At 42.2% G+C, this 17,991-nt stretch overlaps 1 protein-coding gene across 1 annotated transcript; it reads right to left on the minus strand.

Moving 5' to 3' along the window:
* Positions 1-525: 525 nt before the first annotated feature.
* Positions 526-4,794, minus strand: rnf228 (ring finger protein 228). The gene has a single exon (XM_078563704.1). It carries the CDS (start codon positions 4,630-4,632, stop codon positions 3,865-3,867), a length of 768 nt encoding a protein of 255 aa, XP_078419830.1. The 5' UTR covers positions 4,633-4,794; the 3' UTR covers positions 526-3,864.
* Positions 4,795-17,991: the final 13,197 nt, after the last annotated feature.

A 17,991-nucleotide genomic window follows, 5' to 3' on the forward strand; every position in this document is an offset into this window, starting at 1 on the left:
GTTTTAAAGATCATACGCCATGTTTTAAAGTTTACCAACCATGGATAAGAAAATTAAAATAAATAAAGAAGTTTATTGCTATTGCTTGCTTTCTTGCATTTTTTGGCACAAAATTGATTCCACGCTGGCCAGTTGAGCATTCACTGTACCCGCTTTAAAGAAGCTAAAGATGTAACCTGAATGTATTAATCTCGTGATAAAAGCAAAAAACTGCGGATGCTGGAAATCCAAAACAAAAACAAAAATACCTGGAAAAACTCAGCAGGTCTGGCAGCATCTGTGGAGAGGAGCACAGTTAATGTTTTGAGTCCGCATGACTCTTCAACAGAACTTTCCTTAGTTCCTTAGTTCTGTTGAAGAGTCACGCGGACTCGAAACGTTAATTGTGCTCGTCTCCACAGATGCTGCCAGACCTGCTGAGTTTTTCCAGGTATTTTTGTTTTTGTTTTGTATTAATCTCGTATCCGCTTTACACAGCAAAGTGTAACCCTAACCCCGCGATAAACAATTGACATCACCACTTGTCATTCTTAAGTCTAACTTTTAGATTTTAATGTTCCAGCAACAGTTTGAGTGTAGTTGAAAATAACCAAGCATTACAGTTTCCGTTAACCTTGCTACTTCCTGCAATTTCCAGTTACTTTGGCTAACTGAAAGAAAAATACAAGCAAAGAAAACCTCATACACTTAGCAATTGGAAGAGAGAAAAACACTTTTTAAAAAAGCCATCTAGGCCAGCCTAGATTCAATCCGTAGAGTTGAACTGTATGTTGTTTCTAGATAATAAGTTACACAAATTTGACATTCATACTTAGAAATTGAAAATATCTAATGTGTGCAATTTATACTCATTTGATACCATGTGTTTTCTTTTAGTAACACCCAATTCTACACTTAGACTGAAAAGCAGTTGTCATTGTGAAAGCGGTGTGTACTACACCAAACACATCCCAATGCAAAAAAACTCTTTACCCATTTATAAATTAGAAAGAATTCATTGTGCTCATGTCAAAATACAAATGCACGAGTGAATCTCAGCAATATTCTGAACGAAACCATTCACCTTTTCTAACAGAATTCCAACGGGTTTGCTTCAGTTTTCGCCGTCTCTATCTTTAAAGAAATCATTCTAAGCTCTTCAGGGTATCGAATTTCAACCAACGTGTTGCGAAAAACTGTCTGTAATGGTATAATACAGCTGCTTTATAAACTTCTCAACCCCTTTATTCACCGTATATCCGGGATATGGGCTTGGCTAATATCTAACAATCACATACATTATTTTATTGATATACTCCACATTTAGAACGAAGATGTAATGCTGTTATTTCGAAGGCTGGCTAACAGGAGGGGCGGAAATATACGAAACTGAGAAAACGCTTCGCATAAATATCGCTTATATCTAGTGCAATTACAATATTTCGATAAAGGCGTTTCCGCCTTTACTAACATTTATGTTAAGCTAAAGGAAACACCGTACAAAGGTTCAGCTGGTCTGGAAAACAAAATTTAGTTTTCCACAGCAAACGTTTGAATTTCACTGTCTCAGCTCGGCATAAGGCATATTTTCTTCGACTTCAAAAAACGCTCCTGACCTTGAAATTATGTAGGATAGCCGCCTGACGTTTAACGCATTCCCAGGAAATTGCTGTTTCCACTACTTTAGGGGAAAGACTTTATCTATTTTAAATTGTTCCATTTGTCCGCTAAACTAGCAGCCAGGAATCTGAACCCAGTGCGTTAAACATCCATGTGCTAGTTTGCCACAGCAGGGCATAATGCCAAGCCTACTGTGATTTTAGAATATCTCAGGACCTGGTCGGGAATACAACTACTGTAGACGATTCTATTTCCTCTTTCCGTCTACCCCGACAGCATTAATTCTTTATGTCATGGTACTAGGCTCCCTTTAGCACCTGATCCAAATAGCCACTCATACCTTTTTGGTAGATTCAACCGCGGAGGTATTATTATCGAGCCCAATACCTTCTTCTCTGCTTCACACATACACATACAATTTCGACATGAGGGCTGGTAGATGGCAACTACAGTAAAAGAACAGGACGATGGGCTCACTTTGCCGCCCTTAACCCAGGAATGCAAAGACCAATTGTTGTCCCAGTTAAACTCAGCTAACTCAATGCTGGCCAGGAATCCAACCAAGAATACCCCCAGTGTAAATACTTCAACCTCTAGATAACTTCCCTGAACCATTAGGGAAACCAATCTTCATACCAGGAATAGAGAAGTAGAAAACCCACTGGTTTGGCCTTAATTTCTATAATGGGCCATTTCGTATAGTTTATCACAAGCGTCCTGAATTATACTGTATTTATAAAACAATCACTTCAAAGGCCACAGTTCAGAGACCATGAAAACGTTTCGAAGGTGCAGCTCCTACCAGTCTGATTGGCTTCCTGTCGTCACGGTCTTTGGCCAATGGGCTAATCCTTGTCATGTGTACATTTTAGGCATGTGTTTGCCTCCAGATTCACTGTTTAGTTTGTACACATTTCGTCGAGGGGATGCATCAGTTTAAAGGACATTGCTTCATTGGAAACACCCCGCACTTAAATTTGAGCTCAATATTCCATTTTGGTTCAATCTAAACATTCAGGAAGGAATAAGATTTGTCCGAGCCAACGGTCACTTATTAAAAACTGATCTCAACTTAATAAAATGAAAATTACAGATCCAAAATGCGATGTAATCATTCCAGAAATTCAGGCAGCTCCTTTACGTGGGCACAGGCTACCCTTTTGGCCTCTAAAGACCCAGAGAAATTAAGGTAACTGTAACCTAAAAGTTACTTCCAGCAAATTTGTCAGGCACTCAAAGCAATTTGTAGCTGACAATTTGCCGAGCTTATTTTGAAATTGTATTCTTTAATATCTTCACCTGGATGTTTAAAGACGATCCGAACATATGTTCAAGCTTCCATTTTACCTGCATTATTTCCATAATTTTATCAATCTACATTTTGCTGTCTTACACTTATAAAGCTCCCTATGGGGTAAGTTCTTACATATCTATTGCCCGTCTGGTGAGAACTGTGGTTACCTAGAGATGTATATATGTTCTCTTTATGGAGCCACATTACCATGATTCCAAATAATACTTACTGGTGACTAATACGCATAAATAGATTTCTTCTGATATGTGAATGCACTTGTATGAATCAGTGACATATTGTGGCCTTTGGTGTTTTGTGTAACCACTTCTCAGATTTTTCAACAGTCACTATCTGGTTCCATTCGATTGAACTACAGTACATCTATTTATATATATTCTGACTTAAAAGGGCCTTTCTGACGGCCATTAGCCTTGATTAGTCTGCAGTCTTTCGAAAAAGAGCCATTGTCTACAAGGGATATCGGTGGCCGCAAACCTAATCCCATAACGAAACCTTTCATCTCGCCAAGACTCCCTGACATCCTTGTGACTCACAATCCAGGAAACCAAAAGTTAGTGACTTTAAACACCCACAACTATCCTTTTTAAACTGTACATATAATATATTCTTTCATTATCAAAATCTAATGATGCATATTTCACTTATGATACAACTTGAACATGTACATTTCAACACAATACAACGCACGCAATATCCGTTATTAGTACAAGCATGGCCAGCCTTTGCGATACACATATCGTAACTGGTTAGTTCACCCACAAGCTAAACATCAGTCATTTTAAATAAGTTTTGTCGTGTGATAACGTAAAAGGGCAAGGTGCTGAGTGATGGAATTCGGACACCTTTCGTCTGGGCATGCAGCAGTATTGGATGAAAGCACATACACGAAAAGGTCTTTGTTCCCCAGTCGGTCATGTTGTAATAAAACAAACTGCACTTCATCCCAAGTGCTAAGTGTTACTCCTGGCTGCTGAGGGTGCTCTGTTATTCACTTGCCCATTGCTCTCGGGGCGGTATTTGAGCCAGCAGATCACCCACGTGACAACCACTGAGAACAAGGCTAAGATGCTGGCCACTGACAGGCAGATAGGGCCGACTGGCGAGGGTGAGCTGTTATAGTGATTGACAAAAATCAAGCCGGTGAAGAGCAGCACGACCATGGAGAGGAAAGCGAAGACCACACAGACGCAACCGGCGGTCAGGGCGGCTCGCTTGCAGTTCTGGCAGCTCTCGTAAGGCGCCGAGGGTCCCGGGGACTGTCGGCTGCCCGCGGCTGCCGAGGGGGCGGCGAGCTCGGGAGGCAGGGCAGCGCTGGACCTGGGCTGCTGCTGAGCCTGAGGCTGGTGAGAGCGCTCAGCCTGGGACTGCTGGCTGAACCTCTGCAGCTGGGGCGTCGGAGGCAGGGCATCCTGGGGCAAAGGATCGGCCCCCACATAGAGGGGGAAAGCCTCGGTGACCTTGGTGTTATTGGGCAGGTTGTGGATCCTGTAGTCGGGCACGGCTGTCCTGTGCCGGCAGATGGGGCAGGCAATTCGCCATGGCCGGTCCTCCCTGACGTGCAGTGTGGTCAGGCACTCCTCGCAAAACGTGTGCAAACACTCCAGGATCTTGGGCGCCCTGCGATCCAGATCGAAGTAATTGTAGCAGATTTTGCACTCGTATTCATCGTAAGGGGTTGCTGCATCCGGTGCTGGGAGACTTGCCTCCGCCTCTGCCATGACATCTTAAAATAACGGGGGGAAAAGGAGATTTTGCTTTAAATCTTCCTGACTTAAATAAAGCACCAGGTGACTCACATTAGCATTATTCCTTCCCTCCTTCCTCTTTCTCTCTCTCTCCCTGTTGTTCACATATAACAATCCGGCTCTCGCAGCCCTGCATTTTGATCTGTCCCTTTTAATAATAAAACCAGCCACTCGGCTTTGACGCGAAGACGGAGAAGCGATGATGTAATCTGGCGGCTCCAATACGAGATTTCTGAATCATTCAGCCCAAGACCGGTCGCAAAGGGAAAGGGAATGGAAAAATAAAACCCTATACCTTTCTTTGTTATTTCTGTTTTCGGTGTTGTTCAAGGACGCTGAGTTAGTACACGTATCCGGATGTGGAAGGGAATAGAAACATAAACATATAGTTGGGGGGGTGGGGGGAAGTGCAGGAAACAAATCCCGTTATTAAATGTATAAACCCTCCTTAGAGATAGTCTATTCAGTTTTTAATTCAATGCATTCTGTGCTGAATTACTAACAATGGGCCTGAGTGGGAACTAAGATGGGCCGAAGGGCCTGCTTCTGTGCTGTATAACTCTATGACTTTATGACTGCTTCAATTTCAGTTTCTGTCCTTAATCGACAATAAAGGCAAAGCTTTAATAGACAAATATTGGCTATACTATGAAACGTATATTTCAGGTGACATTCTGTCATTGAAGGTACAAAGGAATATACTTATAGCAGAATGAATACTGGTCGATTTTGACACAGTGGGTGTCCCTAGCACTCCAATTAGTTAAACTTGGACTGACTGAACTGTGCTAACCTAGAGTTAACACAGCTTTTTAACCGTGACAAACTAGCTAAATGAAATAGAATAGTGTCTCCCTATTACTATTTATAAAGAAGTGAAGGATTTATTAGCTGCGATCACCTTCAGGAACAGTTCATTTACCCACCATTGGTTTTTAATCCACTTTCCACATCAGTGGCTATCACAAACGGAAGGGCAGAAATGAGTAACGTAAGTGCACAAACTGTGTCATTCTTAATTTCATCAATGCTACAACAAAACTTACACTCACATTGCAACTGGTCATGTCTCTCTTAAATGTCCCAAAGCATTTCACAATGAATTACTTTTAAGTCTTTGTTATGCAGGCAAATCATTGAAATAGAATCATAGAAACTTACAGCACAAAATGAAGCCATTCAGTCTATCGTGCTCATGCTAACCCTTAAAACAGCAGTTGTGCTTAGTCCCACTTCACCGTCTTTAATCCTCTAAGCTCCTTATCACCAAGTCCCTATCCATTTCCCTTTTAAAAATTATTTATGGAATCAGCTTCCATCACCTCTTCAGGTAGAACATTCCAATTTCCAATAACTCTTTTCATGAAAATACTTATTTTCATTGCCCCTCTAGATTTTTTGCCAATTATTTTGAATCTATGACCTTTGGTTATTGATCCAATTGCTAGAGGGAATAGTTTTTTCCACTATCTACACTATCAAAACCACTCATCATCTTGGAACCTTCAATTAAGTCACCTCTTAACCTTCTCTGTTCCAAGGAAAAGACTCTTAATTTTTCAACCTCTTATCATAACTGCAGACACTCATCCCAGGTAACATAATGGCAATAAAAGCAAAATATTGCAGATACTGGAAATCTGAAATAATAACAGGAAGTGCTGTAAATACTCAGCAGGTCAGGCAGCATCTGTGAAGAGAGAAACAGAGTTAATGGTTTGAGTCAAATATGACCCTTTTTCAAAAAGCTTCCTCAGTCTGAAGAAGAGTCATATTTAACTTGACACATCATGGCAAACCTCATCTACACCCTTTCTAAGGCCTTTACACCTTTCTTGAATTGTAATGCCCAGAGTTGTCCACAATACTCGAGCTGATGCCTAGCCAGTGTATTATGAAATTCCACCATGATCTCTTTGCTTTTATATTCTATCCCTTTATTGAGAAACCCAAGAACACATACACTTTTTAAAACACCTTATCAACTTGCTGTGTTACCTTTAAGGGTATGTGCATATGGACATCAAGGTCTCTTTGCTCATCTACACTTTTCAAAAATGTGTCATTTCCATGTTAGTCCTCCCAAAGCACATCACTTCATACTCCTCTGCATTAAATTCCATCTGTCATGCTTCCATGCATTTCAGCATCTATCTATGTTATCCTGAAGCCTATAACTATCCACATTACTATCTATCATAATGTTAAGTTTCATATCATCTGCAAATTTTTAAATGTTGTTTGCAACACCCAAGCAGAGGTCATTTCTAAAAATTGCAAAGAGTAATGGACTCAAAAATGACTCTTGGGGAACACCATTGAAAGCCAGCTGTCAGTCTGAAAAACCTACATCACCAACCACCTTTTGCTTCCTGTCACAGATCCAATTTCCTATCCACATTGCCTCTTTCCATTTATTTCATCTCCCATCTTCTTAATAAGTTATTTTTTAATACGTTCATGGGGTGTGGGCATCACAAGCTAGGCCAGCATTATTTGCCCATCTCAAATTGCCCTTGAGAAGGTGGTGGTGAGCTGCCTTCTTGAGCTGCTGCAGTCCATGTGGTGTAAGTGCATCCATGGTGCTGTTAGGGAGGGAGTTCCAGGATTTTGACCCAGTGACAGTGAAGGAACGGTGGTATGTTTCCAAGTCAAGATGGTGAGTGGCTTGGAGGGAGCTCTCAGGTAATGGTGTTCCCATGCATCTGCTGCCCTCATTCTTCTAGATGGTAATGGTTGTGGGTTTGGAAGGTGCTGTCTTGCTGAGTTCCTACAGTGCATCTTGTAGATGGTACACACTGCTGCAAATGTGGTGGTGGTGGTGGAGGGAGGGAATGTTTCTGGATGGGGTGAAAATCAAATGGGCTGCTTTGTCCTGGATGGTGTCAAACTTCTTGAGTGTTGTTGGAGCTGCACTCCTCCAGGCAAGTGGAGAGTATTCCATCACACTCCTGACTTGTGCCTTGTAGATGGCGGAAATTTTGTTTAATGCCTTCCAAAAGCCCTTATATATAACATCGATCTAAGTACCGCATAAGGAAAGGGTTAACAGACTGGCTACGAGTTCAGAGAAGCGTTTGCCATGTGGAAAGCGGATGGGTGCGAGACTTGATAATTACATTGATACTTGCTAATTGCAGTGATACTGCTGAATTGAATAGAACAATTTGAATTGAATAGAACTATTAATCATAGCAAACTGGTTGAAATCAGCAGAGTTTGATTGAAACCAGGCAGATAATTACAGCAGGTTGGGAAGAAGTCCTCACATGGCTAAGCCAATGAAAGACATCTTGGGAATACGCTAACCAACCAACAAATGTTCATGCATATTACTAAATAATCTGCACCAAGAAGTAGATTGTGCATGAATTATTTCACAAACTGTATTCTGTATGTAACCACCTGAAATGTCCAACGCAACAGCATTCAAGAAAGGAGACAGAAGAAACATATTGATGGGAAGAGTCTCAGTGAACCAAACAGGAAGATCTTGATCAGAGATCACTTCTATGTAGCCTAGAGTGACCTCAGATTGACCCCGTGAGGGATAACTATGATTTAATTGAAACTGTTTATGTATTGATGGGAAGTGAACCAATCAAGAAAGTTTCAGCCAAAGACCACCTGAGGGGTAGCTATAAGATTTATTGGAATTGTTTTGTTTAAAATTCTCAATAAAGGTGAATGGGTTTAGTTTGAGATAGCATCAATCGTAATTCTCAATCTCCAAACTTAAGAAAGGGGTAAAATCACCTACAACCTTGATCAATCTTCTCTGTTACCTGTCAAAGAATTCAATCCAGTTAGTCAGACATGATTTGCCTTTAACAAATTGATGCTGGCTTTCCTTGATTAATTCATGCCTTTTCAAATGAAAGTTTGTTTCCCTAACAATGGTTTCCAATAGCTTCCACACCACCAATGTTAGGCTGACTTGCCAGTGATACCCTGGTTTATCCCTCTCCCCTTTTTTGAATAGCGGTATAACATCAGCAACCTTCTAGTGCTCCAACATTACTCATGTATCCAATGGGGATTGAAACATTGTGACCAATGCCCCTACTTTTTCTACCTTTGCTTCTTTCAGCAATCCAGGATGCATTTCATTTGGACCAGGCGACTTACCAGTTTTTATTACTGTTAATCTTTTTAGTACAACTTCTTTATCCATTACTATCTTGTCAATAACTTTCCTCTGCTGTTTTAGTCTTGCCTTTATATCATCCGCTTCCTTTGTGAAGACAGTTCAAAATGCACATTTAATACTTTTGCCATGTCCTCTGCCTGTACAACCATGAGGCAAACTAGGCAATCACCTAGAGAGGCAAAATTTACCAGTGCGGGGTGGGGGGGAGGTGTCAGCAAAAAGGTGAATGAGTTATTCATGGAACTACATGAGTAGACAAACAGGCTTCAGTAGTGGGGATAAAAGGTCTAGATCCACTGAAATACACTCACATATACGGACATACATATAGATTTCCATGTATTTAAATTGCAGTCTTTCCCAAAATTTCATATTATAACCTCATTCTGTTTATGGAACAGCTTTACAAATTTGTACATCTACATGTCTATTCCAAGCTGTGAACCAGTAAAGAATGTCAAAGAACATAATTTAATCTAACCCACTCTATTGTAATGATTATTGATTGTGTAAATGGTGCATAAAATCATCTAGTAACTGTTAACTGTTACAGTAACACAAAATATGACATGATGTGAGCCATATTACACATGATAATGTGCATTTCTTTTAGTACATATCCTGTGAAAAGTGTGGAAAATGAGAATGTACAATCAGTATCATAATATTCTCCTTTTTCATGTTAAATAAATCTGTAATTATAAATGCAGATCTTTTATTCATATTAATGCACAATATTCATTTTCACAAGTTAATTTCGGAGAGGGGGAAGCAAGGTCGAAGATTCACCTCGGGTGCCTGATACTCTTGCACCAGTCCTGTCTGTCTCTACATGAAGGTTTCACTTTTGGTCCTTAATAAACCCAAACTTTTTCTTGGCTATGTTGAATTCAGAAAACGCTGGAAAAACTCAGCAGGTCTGGCAGCATTTGTGAAGAGAGAAACAGAGTTAGTGTTTTGAGTCCAAAATGACTTCATCCGAACTGGCTCCAAAGAAGAGTCATTTTGGACTTGAAACATTCAGATGCTGCCAGACCTGCTGACTCTTTTTTCCAGCATTTTCTGTTTTCATTTCAAATTTCCAGCACCCATAATATTTTGCTTTTATTTTCGTATTTAATTCACTGCCACTTCTGTTCCAGGAATGCTTACCTTGAAGAAGTTCTGCTCATCTCTTTGAAGGGATTGCCGTTTGTCTCCTTCACCATATTCATCTTCTTTGCTTTCCATTTCCTTCCAGGTGTTTGATAAGGTTTTTTTTTACTAAAACTCACTTTCACAGCCACATTTCCTTTCTCAGTGACTGCCTCCAGCTCTGACTTACCTCATGTGATTCCAACTGAAGTTCCATCCTTCATGTTTCAAATCCACCAGGACCACAGATATCTCAGAGACATGCAATGTTCCTTGGACCACATCCTGAGATCCACACTCAGTGCCAAGTGCCACCACATGTAGACATTCGACCTCTCTCTCCAGCAGCTCCAACTCACCCTATCTCAAAGCTATGCTTGCCCCCATTGGTTCCAAAGAAGAGTTATATTGGGCTCAAAACGTTAACTCTGTTTCTCTCTCCACAGATGCTTCCAGACCTGCTGGGTTTTTCCAGCATTTCCAGTTTCCATTTCAGATTTTCAGCGTCCAGAGTATTTTGCTTTCTTCTAGCTAACGGCTTACATGTTACTTGTTTCTAAAATGTTTAGGGTTCAGTTTAATGTTGCCTGCTATTCTTTTCTCACAGCTTTGCTTTGCCTCCCTTATTAACTTTTTCAATTCTCTCCTGCACGTCCCATGATCTTCCTGGTTGTTAACAGAATCTCCCTCATGATATTTGTTATCAGCCTAATTTTTCTGTTTTATTTTAATCTTTATTTCCGTTGGCATCCAGGGCACATTAGCTTTGGATGTTCTACATTTTCTTTTAAATAAAATATACGTAGCTTGCATCTGAACTATCTCTTCCCTGAATATTTTTCATTGCTCTGTTCCTGCTTTACCCTGTGATTGCCTTTTTTCCAATCCCCTTCTGGCCTGAAACCATGCTGTCATCCTGTTTCAATGTACCTGTGCTAGGTTCCTGGGTCAGCCATTTTATGTACGGTCAGGTCTCACAAGCTGCAATGAGATAAATGATCAACTTTTTTTTTATTTTGGTAATGTTGGATCAGGGATAAATTTTAGCTTGGAAAAATTCCCTGAATGTCTTATATATAGATGTTGTTAAGCATACTTTTGTTTCACAGTTAGCCTTCCTTGGTCCCTATCTCTCAGAAAAATAAATAATTTTCTGCCAACTTGCTCCCTGTAAATATTCATCAGTGATTTAAACTCTCCAAATGACATGTTTATTTATTGCCAGTTGGTTTGAAAACTGTCAAGTTTCAATTGGTTTTCAGCAGAAGCAGAAAGCTCTTGTAGCCACAGAAAATGCTGCAAAAACTCAGCAGGTCTGGAAGCATCTGTGGAGACAGAAACAGAGTTAACGTTTTGAGTCCAAAATGACTCTTCTTCAGAACTGCCGGGGAAAAAGACAGCAGAAGTTCAGCCACTTGTCAAAAACCCAGTCAGATTTTCCTCTCCATTCACTTCAATAAAAATGAGTGTCAGGCAAGATATTGTGTGGCTGATCCGTGCCAAAGTTGAATTTAACCTCCGTTGCCTACAGAAGAATAACTTTCGTTTTTATTCACTCATTGGATGTGGACATCGCTGGCTAGGGCAGCATTTATTGCCTATCCCTAATTGCTCTTGAGAAGGTGACGGTGAGCTGCCTTCTTGAACCCCTACAGTCGTGTGGTGTAGGTACACCCACAGTGCTGTTAGGAGGGAGTTCCAGGATTTTGACCCAGCCACTGTGAAGGAACGGCGATACAGTTCCAAGTGAGGGTGATGAGTGACTTGGAGGAGAACTTCCAGGTAGTGGTGTTCCCATGCCTCTGTCCTTATAGATGATAGTGGTCATGAGTTTGGAAGGTACTGCCTAAGGAGCCTTGTAAGTTCCTGCAGTGCATCTTGCTGCCACTGTGCATCGGTGGCGGAGGGAGTGAATTGTTTGTGGGCGGGGTACCAATCAAGCGGGCTACTTTGTCCTGGATGGTGTCAAGCTTTTTAAGTGTTATGGGAGCTGCACTCATCTAGGCAAGTGATGAGTATTCCATCACACTCCTGACCTGTGCCTTGTAGATGGTGGACAGGCACTGGGGAGCCGGGAGGTGAGTTACTCACCACAGGATTCTGAGCCTCTGACCTACTCTTGTAGCCACTGTATTTATGTGGATAGTTCAGTTCAGTTTCTGCTCAATGGTAACCCCCAGGATGTTGATAATGGGGGATTCAGCGATAGAAATGCTATTAAATGTCAAGGGGCCGCTGGTTAGATTCTCTCTTGCTGCAGATGGTCATTGCCTGGCACTTATGTGGCGCAAATGTTCTTGCCACTTGTTAGTCCAAGCCTGGGTATTGTCCAGGTCTTGCTGCATTTGAGCATTGTTGTGGTGTCTTTGATAAACGTACCACAGGAGTCTCAGGTACAGATCACAATCATTTATTCGAGCAATTGCAAGGAGAGCACCATCTCAATACAGCTTGAGACAGTACTCTGCTAAACTACAAGTGTTCATCATATTTATATATTATTGGTCACGTACAAGAACAGTTTCCAGATTTCAATCTTGTCAACATATAGGTTTACATTAAACAGACAAGTCTGGTAACAAGTACTTGCAACGTATGTCCCTATTTGTTTTTCACCCAGGCAGAGACCTTCCCTCCTACCTAAACTAGGACCATCTGTTCTTTCTCTATCTGCTGTAAACAGGCTCAATCTTAGCTGAATTCAGTCTGAATCCCAAAATACCCAATCTATCATATTTGCATTCTTCTTCATCCAGTATGGCCTTGCTGATACTCACAAGCCCTGAGAATGTGCAAGGTTCAGATTTCTCTCCGTCCAGCCTGGCCTTTAACTGTTAACTGCTTACGCAAACAGGTTTTGCGTGCTTGGATATTCTAAGTATCCATCCCCTTCAATAAGTTCTTATTGTATCCCTTTATTTCCCCCTAACAGGCATGGACCGCTTTAGTATCTGATGAGTTGCAAATGAACATTGTGCAATCATCAGCGGACATCCCCGCTTCTGACCTTATGATGGAAGGAAGGTCATTGATGAAACAACTGAAGATGATTGGACCTGGGACACTACCCTTCCTGGGAACACCTGCAGTGATGTCCTGGAACTGAGATGATTGACCTTCAACAACCACAACCATCTTCCTTTGTGCTAGGTATGACTCCAACCAGTGGAGAGTTTTCCCCCTAATTCCCATTGACTCCTGTTTTGCTAGGGCTCCTCGATGCCACACTCGATCAAATGCTGCCTTGATGTCAAGGGCAGTCACTCTCACCTCACCTCTGGAGTTCAGCTCTTTTGTCCATGTTTGAACCAAGGATCCAAAGGGTGACTTAGAACGAGGTGGACAATTTAGTGGCCACTTCCAGTGCCCTGTGCAATTAAGAATGGAGACTGGGCTCCTGAGGCTAGAGAGCCAATAGAAGCCATTCCAGGACTGAATGATCGGCAGTCCAGCTGTCAGAAGTGGGAGTTGTTAATGTAGCTAGGAGATAGAGAGGGTGCCTCAAGCTGGAAACGCCCTCTGAAGAATCTTTATAATGTTATAGTAAAGAGTGGCCACAGCTGCTAGACCTTCATTGTGAAGGGGAAATTCTTCCACATGGCAGACAGCTGTTGCAGCTGTGACCCTATAGCTATAGTTACTGTGTGGCAGAGGGTGGGGGGACGAGTGGGGGGGCAGTGTGTAATTTTAGTGATGGATCGCTGACTCCGCTTGGCATCAGGAGAGTGACCTTAAGAGGCCCTTTTATTGACTTAAATGGCTACCTGCCACTTGCAGTCATCACTCCCCAAGTAGCATGTTCTAAAATGGCTGGGAGGCATGCATTTATTGCCCTTTCTTAATTGACCTTGAGAAGATGGTGTTGAGCTGGCTTCTTTAATCGCTGCAGCCCATGTGGTGTGGGTACACCCACAGTGCTGTTAGGAAGGGAGTTCCAGGATTTTGACTAGGCGACAGTGAAGGAACTGCGATATATTTCCAAATCAGGATGGTGTGTGGCTTGGAGGGAACTTGGAAGTGATGGTGATGTCAAGGGCAGTCACTTTCACCTCACTCTGGAGTTTGGCTCTTTTGCCCATGTTTGAACCAAGACTGCAATGATATTAGGAGCTGAGTGACCCTGGCGGAACCCAAACTGGGCGTCAGTGAGCAGGTTATTGCTAAGCAAGTGCGGCTTGATAGCACTGTTGATGACTTCTTCCATTACTTTACTGATGATCGAGAGTAGACTAATGCGGCGGTAATTGGCCGGGTTGGATTTGTTCTGTTTTTTGTGTACAGGACATACCTGGGCAATTTTCCACATTGTCGGGTAGATGCCTGTGTTGTAGCTGTACTGGAACAGCTTAGCTAGGGGCACAGCAAGTTCTGGAGCACAAGACTTCAGTATTATTGCCAGAATATTGTTACGGCCCATAAACTTTGCAGTATCCAATGAATTCAGCTGTTTCTTGATCTCTCATGGAGTGAATCAAATTGGCTGAAGACTGGCATCTGTGATGCTGGGGACCTCTGGAGGAGGCGGAATTGGATCAGCCACTCGGCACTTCTGGATGAAGATTATAGCAAATGCTTCAGCCTTATTTTTTGCACTGATATGCTGGGGTCCTCCATCAGTGAGGATGGGGATATTTGTGGTGCCTCCTCCTCCAGTTAGTTGTTTAATTGTCCACCACCATTCACGACTGGATATGGCAGGACTGCTGAGCTTAGATCTGATCCATTGGTTGTGGAATTGCTTAGCTCTGCCTATCACTTACTGCTTATGCTGTTTGGCACTTGAGTAATCCTGTGTTGTATCTTCACCAGGTTGACACCTCATTTTTAGGTATGCCTGGTGCTGCTCCTGGCATGCCCTCCTGCATTCTTCATTGAATCAGAGTTGATCCCCTGGCTTGGTGGTAATGGTAGATTGGGGGACATGCCGGGCCATGAAGCTACAGATTGTGGTTGAGTACAATCCTGCTGCTGCTGATGGCTACAGCACCTCATTGTTGCCCAGACTTGAGTTGCTAGATCTGTTAGAAATCTACCATATAGCACAGTGGTGCTGCCACACAACACGGCGGGTATCCTCAATGTAAAGATGGGATTTTGTCTCCATAAGGACTGTGTGGTGGTCACTCCTACAGCTCCTGACATGGATAGATGCATCTGAGGCAGGCAGGTTCTGAGGATGATGTCAAGTATGTTTTTCCCTCTTGTTGGTTCTCTCGCCACCTGCTAAAGACCCAGTCTAGCAGCTATGTCCTTTAGGACTTGGCCAGCTCAGTCTGTAGTGGTGCTATTGAGACACTTTTGGTGATGGACATTGAAGTCCCCCACCCAGAGTACATTCTGCGCCCTTGCCATCCTGAGTGCTTCCTCCAAGTGGTGTTCAACATGGAGGAGCACTGATTCATCAGCTGAGGGGGGAACGGTACATCATAATCAGCAGGAGGTTTCCTTGCCCATGTTTGACCTGGTTCCATGATACTTCATGGGGTCTAGAGTTAATGTTGAGGACTCCCAGGGCAACTCCCTCCCCACTGTATACCACTGTGCCACCTCTGCTGGATCTGTCCCTGGGGCAGGACATACCCAGGGATGGTGGTGGTGAGGTATCATCTGTAAGATATGATTCCGTGAGGATGACTATGTCAGCTCTCCCAATTTTGGCAAGATCGACGGGGCTGAGTTTGCCGTTTGTCTTTTCCAGTGCCTAGGTTGATGCCATCTGATCTGTCCATTTCCCTTCCTTATTGAATTGTTTTTAGCAGTTTTGATACAACTGAGTGGCTTGCTTGGCCATTTCAGAGGGCATTTAAGAGTCAACATTGCTGTGGGTCTGGAGTCTCATGTAAGCCAGACCAGTTAAGGATGGATGGCACATTCCCTTCCTAAAGGTCATTAGTGAACCAGATGGGTTTTTAATGACAATCAACAATGGTTTCTTGATAATTCATTAGACTTTTAATTCCAGGTATTTTATTGAATTCAAATTCCACCATCTGCCATGGTGGGATTCTGGATACTCTGGATTACTAGTGCAGTGACAATACCACTAAGCCACCACCTCCCCTTTAGCATTATTAATTACATATATTCCTTAGGTCAGTATTATCTTATGTAGGTCAATAACCTTTTATCACTTATGCAGAGAAATAATAGAGGTTGTTCAGTATCTTAACACGGTCTCTCAGAAATATTTTGAGAGCACTTCCCCATACAAAGAATTAAATTCCTGTTTTAATGTGGGTAAACCGTTTACCATACAACAAAGTCCCAAATAGCAATGGAGTGATTGCCCAGTTAATCTACTATTGGTACTGTTGGTTGAGAGGAATGTTGGTCAGATCACCAGGAGAATTCCCTGCTCTTCCTCAAACTACACTAACTAGAAGAAAAAATAGAAAGGTTTATGGCACAGAAGGAGGTCATTCAGCCCATTGTGTCTGTGCCAGGCCAAGAAAGAGCAATCCAGTTGAAACCCACCTTCCAGCTCTTGGTCTATAGCCCTATAGCTCACAGCACCTCAAGTGCCTATCCAGGTGATCTTTTAAATGCATTGTGGGTTGCTGCCTCTACTACCCTTTGAACAACGCTCTGGGTGACAAAAATACCCCCTCTAATCCTTCAACCAATTACTTTAGATCTATGCCTCTGCTTATTGACATCTCTGTAAATGGAAATAGACCCTTTCTCTCCACTCTGCTGAGGCCCTCATAATTATATACACATCAATAAATCTCCACCTCAACCACCGCTGTTCCAAAGGAAACACCCTCAACCTATCGAATAGCAAAATGCAATGGATACTGGATTTTGAAATAAAAACATAAAATGCTGGGAACACCCAGTACAGTAGATCTGGCAGCATCTGTGGAGATAGAAACAGGAGTTAAGGATTCAGATCGATGACCTTTCATCTGGACTGGGAAAAGTTAGAAATATAATAGGTTTTAAAAAGGTAAAATGGGTGAGAGTGGGAAAAAAACTTAAGGGCAGGTCTGTGATAGGATGGAAAACAGGAGAGATGAATTAACAAACAATTTGGTGGAGCAAAGCCAAAAGGAGTAGTAATGGGACAAGTAAAGAAACAAAAGCTGTGTCTAGAGGATGTGTGAATGACAGAATAATGAATAGCTGCCATCCAAAACCAAAAAAGACTGGAAAAGGAAACAAAATGGAGTCAAAGAATGCAGTCTGAAATTGTTGAATACAATATTGAATCCAGATGGATATAAAGTGCTTAATCAAAAGATGAATTACTGTTCCTTGAGCATGCATTGGGCTTCACTGGAGCACTGAAGGAAGATGAGGATTGAGATGTCAGCATGACAGGAAGGTGGAGAATTAAAATGGCAGCCCAGGGGTCATGCTTGCGGATTGAATAGAGGTGTTCTGCAAAGCAGTCTCCCAATCTGCGTTTGGTCTCCCCAGTGTAGAGCAGATCACACTGTGAGCAGCGAATACAGTGTACTAAATTGAAAGTGGTACATGTAAACCACCTGAAAGGAGTGTTTGGGGCCTCAGACAGTGAGGAAAGAGGAGATAAAAGGCCAGGTGTTGCATGGAAAGGTGCTATGGAAAGAAAACAAAGAATAATAGAGGAGGAGTAGACAAGGATGTCAAGGAGGGAAAAGGCTAAACCTTTCTTCATAGTTAAAATTCTCCATTCCTGGCAACATCCTCGTAAGTCTCTTCTGTACCTCCTCTAGTGTGATTACATCCTTTCTGGAATGCAGTGACTAGAACTATAAGCAGTACTCTAGCTGCAGTCTAACTAATGTTTTATACAGGTCTATTATAACCTCCATAGTTTTATACTCTAGGCCTCGGCCAATGAATGGAGGTATCCTGTATGCCTTTCTGATCACCTTAACTATCTGTTCTGCTACATTCAGGAATCTGTAGACATACACTTCAAAACCCCTCTGTTCCTCCACACTTCTCTGTATCCTACCCTCTATGTGTATTTCATTACCTTGTTTGTCCTCCCCAAATGCATTACCTCACACTTATCGAGAATGAATTCAACTTGCCACTTTTCTTCCCACCTCCATTGC

Source organism: Cetorhinus maximus, chromosome 19 (genome assembly GCF_964194155.1).
Source record: "Cetorhinus maximus chromosome 19, sCetMax3.hap1.1, whole genome shotgun sequence".
In the NCBI taxonomy this organism is placed as follows: Eukaryota; Metazoa; Chordata; class Chondrichthyes; order Lamniformes; family Cetorhinidae; genus Cetorhinus; species Cetorhinus maximus.

Coding starts and splice junctions, on each gene's coding strand:
- rnf228 (XM_078563704.1), bottom strand. CDS start 4,632: ATGGCAGAGGCGGAGGCAAGTCTCCCAGCACCGGATGCAGCAACCCCT.